At 37.4% G+C, this 11,417-nt stretch overlaps 1 protein-coding gene across 1 annotated transcript; it reads left to right on the top strand.

The window, feature by feature from the left end:
- The first annotated feature begins 6,754 nt into the window (after positions 1-6,754).
- On the top strand, positions 6,755-7,777 carry LOC102989187 (U2 small nuclear ribonucleoprotein A'-like). Its single transcript, XM_055087981.1, is given in 2 exon segments — positions 6,755-7,435; positions 7,437-7,777. Coding segments are annotated over 2 exon segments (765 nt in total). The 5' UTR covers positions 6,755-6,857; the 3' UTR covers positions 7,624-7,777.
- The last annotated feature ends 3,640 nt before the right edge of the window (positions 7,778-11,417 follow it).

The raw sequence follows: 11,417 nt of genomic DNA, 5'->3' as shown, positions 1-11,417 counted from the left end.
TTTTGTTTGTTCTTCTTTCTCTAGTTCCTTTAGGTGTAAGGTTAGATTGTTTATTTGAGATTTTTCTTGTTTCTTGAGGTAGGCTTGTATAGCTCTAAACTTCCCTCTTAGAACTGCGTTTGCTGCATCCCATAGGTTTTGCATCATGTCTATTGTGTCATTTAAAGCTTCTGTTTCCTTATTTATTTTCATTTTGGATGAACTGTCCATTGGTGTAAGTGAGATGTTCAAGTCCCCCACTATTACTGTGTTACTGTCGGTTTCCTCTTTTTTAGCTGTTAACCGTTGCCTTATGTATTGAGGTGCTCCTGTGTTGTGTGCATATATATTTATAATTGTTATATCTTCTTCTTGACTGATCCCCTCATCATTATGTAGTGTCCTTCCTTGTCTCTTGTAACATTCTTTATTTTAAAGTCTATTTTATCTGATATGAGTATTGCTACTCCAGCTTTCTTTTGATTTCCATTTGCATGGAATATCTTTTTCCATCCCATCAGTCTCAGTCTGAAAGTGTCCCTGGGTCTGAAGTGGGTCTCTTGTAGACAGCATATATATGGCTCTTGTTTTTGTATCCATTCAGCAAGCCTGTGTCTTTTGGTTGGAGCATTTAATCCATTCACGTTTAGGGTAATGATCAATATGTATGTTCTTATGACCATTCTCTTAATTGTTTTGTGTTTGTTTTTGTAGGTCCTTTTCTTCTCTTGTGTTTCCCCCTTAGAGACGTTCTTTTAGCATTTGTTGTAGAGCTGGTTTGGTGGTGCTGAATTCTCTTACCTTTTGCTTGTCTGTAAAGCTTTTGATTTCTCCATCGAATCTGAATGAGATCCTTGCTGGGTAGAGTAATCTTCATTGTAGGTTCTTCCCTTTCATCACTTTAAGTATATCATGCCACTTCCTTCTGGCTAGTAGAGTTCCTGCTGAGAAATCAGCTGTTAACCTTATGGGAGTTCCCTTGTATGTTATTTGTAATTTTTCCCTTGCTGCTTTTAATAATTTTTCTTTGTCTTTAATTTTTGCTATTTTGCTTACTATGTGTCTCCACATGTTTCTCCTTGGGTTTATCCTGTATGGGACTCTCTGTGCTTCCTGCAGTTGGGTGGCTATTTCCTTTCCCATGTTAGGGTAGTTTTTGACTATAATCTCTTCAAATATTTTCTCTGGTCGTTTCTCTCTCTCTTCTCCTTCTGGGACCCCTATAATGCGAATGTTGTTGCATTTAATGTTGTCCCAGAGTCTCTTAGGCTGTCTTCATTTCTGTTCATTCTCTTTTCTTTATTCTGTTCTGCAGCAGTGAATTCCATCATTCTGTCTTCCAGGTCACTTATCCGTTCTTCTGCCTCAGTTATTCTGCTATTGATTCCTTCTAGTGTATTTTTCATTTCATTTATTGTATTGTTCATCTCTGTTTGTTTGTTCTTTAATTCTTCGAGGCCTTTGTTAAACATTTCTTGCATCTTCTCAATCTTTTCCTCCATTCTTTTTCCGAGGTCTTGGATCATCTTCACTATCATTATTCTGAATTCTTTTTCTGGAGTGTTGCCTATCTCCACTTCATTTAGTTGCTTTTCTGGAGTTGTATCTTGTTCCTTCATCTGGTACATAGCCCTCTGCCTTTTCATTTTGTCTGTCTTTCTGTGAATGTGGTTTTTGTTCCACAGGCTGCAGGATTGTAGTTCTTCTTGCTTCTGCTGTCTGCCCTCTCACTCTTTTTTTTAAATTTATTTTTTTTGAGGTAACATTGGTTTATAACCTTATATATTTCATGTGTACAATATTACAGTTCTTCTACTTAACAGAATTTACTCCCTGTGGTGAATTTTAAATGACCACAAATTCTTTGCAGCTTTTCCCATCAAGAGATAGAGTCTATTTCCAAACACCTTGAATCTGGGCCAGTCTTGAGAATTTGACCAGTAGAATATGGTGACATGACATTGTGTGACTTCCTAGCTGAGGCCTCAAAGAGGACTTGAAGCTTCTGCTTTTGCCCTTCTGGAATCTAGCTGCCATGTGAGAAACCCCAAGCTAGCCTACTACAGAGGTCATGTGGAGGCAAATGAGGGCCCTCAGTCAACTGCCAGACATGTGAGTGAGACCGTTCTGCCCCCTAGTCAACTTGCCAACTGATTAGAAACATATGCATCAACCCAACCAACCATGGAGAGCAGAGACAAGTCATCGCCAAAGAGCCCTGCCCAAAATGTCAACCCATAGAATTTTGAGACTTTAATAAACCAAGAGATAAATTATAGCCTGTGGGCCAAATTTGGCTCACTGTCTCTTTTTATAAATAAAGTTATATTGGAATATATCCACACCCCTTTGTTTACATATTGTTTATGTCTGCTTTTGTGCTACAACAGCCGACTTGAATAGTTGTGACAGAGATTATATAGCCCACAAAGTCTAAAAATATCTACAATTTGGCCCTTTACAGAAAAAGTTTGCCAAGTCTTTATTTTAAGCCATTAAATTCTGGGACAGTTTGCTTTACAATAATAAATAAATCAAATATTCCCTTATAGCAGCAGAGCAGTCAAGCCCTTGCTTGAACTATAATTAATTTTTATAATTTCATGTATGCATGTTTGAAACCTGTGAAGGCATTTAACTTTATCTAGACCAAAATCTGTTTTCATATGAATAACAATGTCATTTTTCTAAACAGAATATGTTAATAATGCTGAGCACAATATCTACTTTCTTGATACAAGGCACTTTTTAAATTTAATAACCAGATAAAATCCAATATAGCTCTTTTCCACCCTCAGAAAATGTTTCATTTAAAAATTATTAATGCAGGCTTCCCTGGTGGCGCAGTGGTTAAGAATCCGCCTGCCAATGCAGGGGACACGGGTTCAAGCCCTGGTCCAGGAAGATCCCACATGCTGCAGAGCAACTAAGCCCGTGTGCCACAACTACTGAGCCTGCGCTCTAGAGCCTGTGAGCCACAACTATTGAGCCTACGTGCCACAAGTACTGAAGCCCGCACATCTAGAGCCTGTGCTCTGCAACAAGAGAAGCCACCTTAATGAGAGGCCTGTGCACCGCAACGAAGAGTAGCTGCCGCTCGCTGCAACTAAAAAGAAAGCCTGCGTTCAGCAACAAAGACCCAACACAGCCAAACACAAAGAAACAAACAAAAAAATAAATAAATATAAAAAAATAAATAAAAATGATTAATGCTAAAGTGATTTTAACTTGACGTCAGAAATGAGCCTCGGTACTATATGAAAGTCTTTCAAAGTGTAATAATTCACTGTAGAAAGCAACCTCCTAGAATTATTGCCACATTTTCACAACTTTTGCCTGATAGTTGGTCCTTATCTTTTTTTTTTTAAAGGAAAAGTAAAATATTAGCCTGTCTTCAACCTTCAAAGAGATGAGACATATTTTCTGACTTGTACAAGGTATTTTAAAAAACTAATTTTAAGGTTTGGCAGATCTTCTGTGTAATCCCAGTTTGTTGAAAAGTATGAATAGATTTCCACATGAGCTTGGGAAATATGAATAAATATAATGTGTAAAATACTGTCAAACCTACATATTTAACTGTGTACTGCAGAAGTTTACTATCTATTCTTCTCTGCCTAAATACATGGACAATCAGTTAATGCTAATTAAATGTTACTATTTCTACAAACTATAAGATATAATAGTAAAGGAAATGGGAAATATGCTGCATTTTTCCAATAGCTGTGAAGAGACATGAAATGTACAACAGGGCATGAATGTACATGGTCAACGCTCCTGGGTCAGTTTTGAAACGTATACAACTCTGAAAGAAAATGCTGGTTGAAGAAACAATATGAAACTAGGTGCCTGAATTGCCGTCAGTATGAGTTATTATGATTCTGAAGGCTTAACGCTAGGTTGGCAATCGAACCTAAAGGACTTTCCTTCAAGATATTTTAGATTGTCCTCTCAAATTTTGAGAAAAACTTCCACAGTTCCTAACTTGATCTCTGCCTTTTCTTCATAACACATATCCAATATTAAAAAATTATATTTAACATCATACTTTCATTGTCCTTGAACTAGAATTGTATGAGTTTTAGGACTGGAAGAGACCATACAGATTATCTAGTCCACCTGCTCATTTTGCAGAAAAGGAGATTGTTTCTCTTTATGTGTATATGTATTTCATCTCCAAAGGATCAATTTATTTATTTATTTATTTATTTATTTTTTGTGGTACGTGGGCCTCTCACTGTTGTGGCCTCTCCCGTTGTGGAGCGCAGGCTCAGCAGCCATGGCTCATGGGCCCAGCCGCTCCGCGGCATGTGGGATCTTCCTGGACCGGGGCACGAACCCGTGTCCCCTGCATCGGCAGGCGGACTCGCAACCACTGTGCCACCAGGGAAGCCCCAGGACCAATTTATATAATACCATTTTGCATGTACCTAACAAAGTACAGAATGTACTTTGAGTGGAATAGAAAATATGTGCATTAATAATTTAGTGGAAAAATTGAAACTATTCTGGTTGTCTACAGATTATAAGAATTTGGGTCAGAGTCCCAAAAGACCAGAGATAAAATTCAAAGGGATCTAATAAATAAATTAATTAATTAACTTTAAAAAAAAGAAAAAATTCAAAGGGATCTAAAAATGAGAGTAAAGATTGAATTTGTCAGTAGCCTTGTGTTATGTTCTAAATCGTATACCCTTAAAATTTGTATGTTAAAATCCTAACCCCCAGTACCTCAGAATATGACTATTTGGAGACAAGGTCTTTACAATGGTAATTAAATTTAAATGAGGTGATTGTGGTGGGCCCTAATCCAGTAAGACTGGCGTCCATATAAAAAGAGGAGATTAGGACACAGTTACACATAACAGGAGGGCCATGTGAAGACATTGGGAGAAGATGGCAGTGTACAAACCAGGGAGAGATGCCTCAGAGAAAAAGAAACTTGTCAACACCTTGATCTCTAACTTCTAGCCTACAGAATTGTGAGAAAATAAATTTCTGTTATTTACGCCACTCAGTCTGTGGTACTTTATTATGGCAGCCCTAGCAAACCAGTATACCTTGTAAAAAATGTGGTACCCAGGGCTGAAGATAATACAGGTATGACCAAATGACATGATTGACATCTTTATCATGGTGAACACTGTAGTTCTGTTGATGTCATGTAAGATTTTGTAACCTGTATGCAGTTCAGATATTCCTGGCAGCTTCTCAGCTCAGAGTTCCATCCAAAGATACACATGTCAGACATCCAAAAATAGTTGGGAAAAAATGTTTAAATTTTATTAAAGTCTCTTAGAACACACACAAAATGATATGATATTCATAACACATGACAACACTTCCTTTAAAATCTCTTTCTTCATCTAAAAAGCCTCCCTTGCCACAGCACTGCAGCTAATCCAATTTATTTTTCTTTTCTCTTTTATAAACTCCCAAACCCTCTCTACTATCTAGCCCTTAACTGCCTTTTGCCTTTCTAGTGCCTCCCCTCGTCTTCAGCATCTGACTTTTTTCTTGTGCAACTTTCCAAATTTTCCAATAGAACAATCAAATTTTTTCCTCCTACCCAAGCCCCCAATCTCTTGAAAAGGCTCAGGAACTGACCTTGCCAAACAAGAACTTTCCTTGGCTGAAGGAGGGAGGGGAGAGACTGTGAACAGTCAGACATTAATTTATTTTTCCTGTCAAAAATACATTAAATTTGTTGGCAGCTGTTTTACATTTTTGCTGATACGTATTAAGTTTACAGTAAATGAAAATGTTTCAGAGTTTAGGTGTTAAGTGAAATTATCCTTATCCTGTACTCAGGTGGATTTTTTCAGTTTTAAATTCAATGCAAAGCTTTTCATTTCTTCCTGATAAGTTTCATCTTTTGGCCCAGTGTTCCAACATTCCAGGCTCTTTTTGAATCTTTTTTTCTTTCATCTAACACATGAGACATTTTTTTCTAGTTTTATGAATTTGATAGACTGGGACCACCAGCTGCGAATGAGTCAGCAGTATAGTGTGGCTGTTTTTACAAAGCTAACTATGATAGTGAAATATATTAATAGGTCTGTGACATCTAAGAGTTAGGAAAGTATCCCTCTGCTAAACTTAGAATTGGTCACAACCTTAAAGTATCATGCCAAGTTTGGGCACTGGCATTTTAATGCACATGTGAAATGGGAGTGAGGATTTGAGAGTAGAGTAACAAAAATGAACCCAAAAAATGAAATGAAATGTGGTTAAAGTCATTATGATTATTTAAACTAGAGAAGAAAAATTTTTACATATTTATGAAGAGGCTCTGTAGAGAAGAAACTCACCTGTTCTTCAGTTCTCAGGGAGTCCAGGACAAAGCATGAGGATGTGGCCTTCAGGAAATGGGAAACAACATAAAATTCTAATAATAGAGGACTGTTTAAATAAATTATAGTGCCTCCATATAATGAAAACTATCATGAAACACTTGATGAAACATATATAAAAATATATAATATAAATATATTAAATATATATATAAATTTTCTATTAGGAAAAAATAAACCTAGGAAGAAAGAAAGTGAAAAAAAAGTCAAATAGAGTAAATAATGGTCACAGGCCTAATTTCTTTAACGTACAGAAAAATTGAACAATAAGAGAAAGATTAATCACCCAATAGAAAAATGTGCAGTGAATTCAAAGAAAAAGTTTATACTAAGATGCAAATGGCTAATAAAAATAGTAGAAAGTTGTTTAACCTCACTAATAATTAAAGAAATGTATTTTATAGCGAGAACTAGATGCGCTTCAGAAAGTCCTGTCAAAATAGCGAAGTTGAGAAAGTTTAATACCCAGAATTTTCAAGAATATAATTAAGCAGGCGGGTGGCGCGGCGGGCAGGAGGCGTCAGGATGGTGAAACTGACGGTGGAGCTGATAGAGCAGGCGGCGCAATACACCAACGCCGTGCGGGACCGCGAGCTGGACCTGCGGGGGTATAAAATTCCTGTCATTGAAAATCTAGGCGCTACCTTAGACCAGTTTGATGCCATTGATTTTTCTGACAATGAAATCAGGAAACTGGATGGTTTTCCTTTGTTGAGAAGACTGAAAACATTATTAGTGAACAACAACAGAATATGCCGTATAGGTGAGGGACTTGATCAGGCTCTGCCCTGTCTGACAGAACTCATTCTCACCAACAACAGTCTTATGGAATTGGGTGATCTGGACCCTTTGGCATCTCTCAAATCATTGACTTATCGAAGTATTCTAAGAAATCCTGTAACAAATAAGAAGCATTACAGACTATATGTGATTTATAAAGTTCCACAAATCAGAGTACTGGATTTCCAGAAGGTGAAACTAAAAGAGCATCAGGAAGCAGAGAAAATGTTCAAGGGCAAACAGGGTGCACAACTTGCAAAGGATATTGCCAGGAGAAGCAAAACTTTCAATCCAGGTGCTGGTTTGCCAACTGACAAAAAAAGGTGGGCCATCTCCAGGGTATGTGGAAGCAATCAAGAATGCTATAGCAAACACGTCAACTTTGCCTGAAGTGGAGCAGCTGAAGGGCTTGCTTCAGTCCGGTCAGATACGTGGCAGAGAATGCAGATCAGGCCCCACTGATGATGGTGAAGAGGAGATGGAAGAAGACAGAGTCACAAATGGGTCCTGAGCAGGGTGGCCTCTGTGGATCTCAGGACATACAATAGTCCACTTCAGACAGGTCCTGCTTTTTGAATAGCCTTGTTTGTGTCAGCAAAGTAGAGTTCATAAGCATTGTTGAAATGCTTAAGACTGCTGGTAATTTTGTAATAAAAATTTTGAAATCTAAAAAAAAAAAAAAGAATATAATTAAGCAGGCACTCTTTTTTTTTTAGATGTTGGGGTTAGGAGTTTATTAATTAATTTATTTTTGCTGTGTTGGGTTTTCGTTTCTGTGCAAGGGCTTTCTCTAGTTGCAGCTAGCGGGGGCCACTCTTCATCGCGGTGCACAGGCCCCTCACTATCGCGGCTTCTCCTGTTGCGGAGCACAGGGTCCAGATGCACAGGCTCAGTAGTTGTGGGTCACGGGCCTAGTTGCTCCGCGGCATGTGGGATCTTCCAGGACCAGGGCTCGAACCTGTGTCCCCTGCATTGGCAGGCGGATTCTCAACCACTGCACCACCAGGGAAGCCCATAAGGAGGTACTCTTACACACCACTGGTGGTAGTGTGAATTGGTACAACTTTCTTGGAGAGTAATTTGACAGCATTGATAAAAATTTTAAATACGCACACTCTTTGACCCAACCATTCGACTTCTAGAAATTATTATACAAATATTCTTTTTTAAAAAATAAATTTATTTATTTTTGGCTGCGTTGGGTCTTCGTTGCTGCGCGCAGGCTTTCTCTAGTTGCGGCAAGCAAGGGCTACACTTGGTTGCGGTGCGCGGGCTTCTCATCGTGGTGGCTTCTCTTGTTGTGGAGCACGGGCTGTAGGTGCGCAGGCTTCAGTAGTTGTGGTGCACGGGCTTAGTTGCTCTGCAGCATGTGGGATCTTCCCGGACCAGGGCTCGAACCCTTGTCCCTTGCATTGGCAGGCGGATTCTTAACCACTGCGCCACCAGGGAAGTCCCCTATACAAATATTCTTGCACAAGTACAGAAAGATACAGCTACAATTGCAGTGTTGTTATAAGGAAAAAATATTCAAATGCTTATCAATTAGAAACTGTTTAAGTAAATTAAGGGTCATACATACTAAGTAATTCTAGGCATCCATTTTATATTCCTGTGTATTCCTATGCACACAGTCATGGGAAGATGTCTTAGATAATAATGTTAGATGAAAAACAAATTTCAGAAAACATGTGTAGTATGATCTCATTTGTGAAAATAAATGTCTGTATGTAAGTATGTGTAAGGCTACATTCTAGACTGGTGGTCAGGCCTACATCCCTAAATAAGAGAATGGAGGACTCTCCTCTAGCAAAATTGATCAGTCTAAGAGAAAGTAGTTGCAATTAGATTTGGGGTCCTATTCCTTCTACAGCAGAGAACTCATCAGTCAGCAAGCTTCACTTGGGCACACAGAGCTTCTAATTAAATCAGTTTTTTAGTGATTCTTTCAATATGAACAGAAAAGATTACTAGACAATTGAGGAATGCTTCCAACAAAGAGACCAAAACAAACAAAAGAACTAGAAAAAAAAAACAAAACAGAAACAGTAACTGGAGAAGAAAAAAAAATTTTTTTTAATCATTAATAGCTTTAGCTTCCATGATACACAAAAGAATTTTCTTTTATAAAGAAAGGAAGGAAGGAAGGAAAGGAATGAAATAAAATGAAACTTTCATGGATAATAGTCATGGAAAAAATTGATAGAAGAGTTAGAAGATAAAGTTGAGGAAATCTCCCAGAAAATAATAAGACATTGAAAAGACGAAAGAAAAGACAAGATAAAATTATCAATCCAAAAGAGCCAATATCTGAGCAATTTAAGCTCCAAAAAGAAAAAACAAAAACAAAAGTGAAGTGGAGGACAGAGGTGATCACAGAAAAACAAAATTTCCCAGAACAAAAGGAAACAAATTTCCAAACTGAAAGAGCATAAAGAACATAAGTGACCCAGACACTGAATGAAAAAATGATCCATACCAAGGCATTCCACTGTGGAATTTCAAATCCCCAGGCATGAAGAGAGAATCTTAAAGAGAAAAAAACCCACACAAACAAACCAGATAACATGGAAATTTTTCAGTTAATCAGAATGGCAGATATATCAACAGCAGTCCTGGAAACTAAAAAACAGTGGAGTAAGGCCTGCAAAATTCTGAGTGAAAATTATTTGCAACATAAAGTTCTATACTTGGCCAAACTACCAATCAAGTGAAGGTAGTTTATAATAGACATTTTCAGCCATTCATGAGCACTAAAAATTTACCTTCCATATAGAGTTTTCCCAGAAGTTACCCAAGTATATGCTTCATCAATAAGGCAATAAAACAAGAAAAGAGTGTTGGGGTTCAGGAAACAAGAGATGGAAACAAAGGTTGTTTCTTTTTCTTTTTTTTGATGTTTATGTATTTATTTATTTGGTTGTACCGGGTCTTAGTCGCGGCAGGCAAGCTCCTTATCTGCAGCTCCCTGGCTTCTTAGCTGCAGCATGTAGGCTCCTTAGTTGCGGCTCCAGGGCTCCTTAGTTGTGGCATGTGAACTCTTAATTGCGGCATGCATGTGGGATCTAGTTCCCTGACTGGGGATCAAACCCGGACCCCCTGCACTGGGAGTGTAGAGTCCTACCCACTGCATCACCAGGGAAGTCCCAAAGGTTGTTTCCAGTTCAGATAGGAGCAGGATTATGGAGGATTCCAAAAGGGGTGTTATCACACACATACAAAAGGAACTGATGTATTTAGCTGTACTGATTTAGGCTTTATAGTTCTGTTGGAAAGTTTGGGATCAGTTCCATAAAAACTAAGCAAATACGGGGAAAAAATCCATAAGACAATTACCGACTCTAGGAAAAATAAAAGTTGTACTAGAAATGTAGCAGAGTGTATTAAATGACTAACTGAACAATGTTGATATCATTTATTTTGTGCAGCTATTTTTTTAAACTTGTGCTAAAATATACGTAACATAAAATGTACAATTTTAACCATGTGAAGTGTACAGTTAGTGACATTAAGTACATTCACAGTGTTGATGTCATTTTAATGTAAACACTAAATGATGATTTAGTGAAAACTGTTATATAACTCCAAGAGGAGAGGAAATACCTATGTGCATTCAGGGAAGAGTTTATGAGTTCTAAGTCCTTGTCTTCCATTATAGTAGACATTTTCAGTGTCTGAAATTTAAAACCCACAAGTAATCATAAATGTTATGATTATTATTATTTAGAAATACAGAGATCTATTCAAAGAGAAACAATTAAGACAGTTGCAAGTGTCTGACCCTGAGGAATGAACATGGAGGATGGGGCAGAGTGGGGCAGGGACCTGCTGCTATTTTTCATTATGTCATAGTATTTGATTTTCAAACTATAATATATATGTATACATATCTATACATATGCACGCATATATATGTAATTTAAATAATATTAAATTCAAAATTTTAAGAATCGCTAAAAAAGAAAGCAATTATGGTGCATTTTTAACTAAAAGCAGGTTACAAGGCAATATATACAGAATGATATCATAAAAAAATGTACACAATCTATTTGCATAACAGAAAGATTAAAAGGAAAGAGCATATACCAAAGTGTTAATAGTGGGTATTTTTGGATGGTGGGATTATGGATGAGTCCCATTTCTTTTCTGGTTGGTCTGTATTTTTCAAGTTTTTTATAAGAAAAAGGCATTGCTTTTGAGATGAAAAAAAGAATCATCAAAATATTATTTATATCAGCAATGTTGGATATAGGTTTAATTTGGTGGTAGGAGGGGTTTAGTCAGGAACTAGAAAGCACTTAACTCTAC

This window comes from Physeter macrocephalus, chromosome 11 (assembly GCF_002837175.3).
Source record: "Physeter macrocephalus isolate SW-GA chromosome 11, ASM283717v5, whole genome shotgun sequence".
NCBI classification, from domain to species: Eukaryota; Metazoa; Chordata; class Mammalia; order Artiodactyla; family Physeteridae; genus Physeter; species Physeter macrocephalus.
Note: the sequence above shows the minus strand (reverse complement) of the source record. Positions and strands in the feature narration are given on the sequence as shown.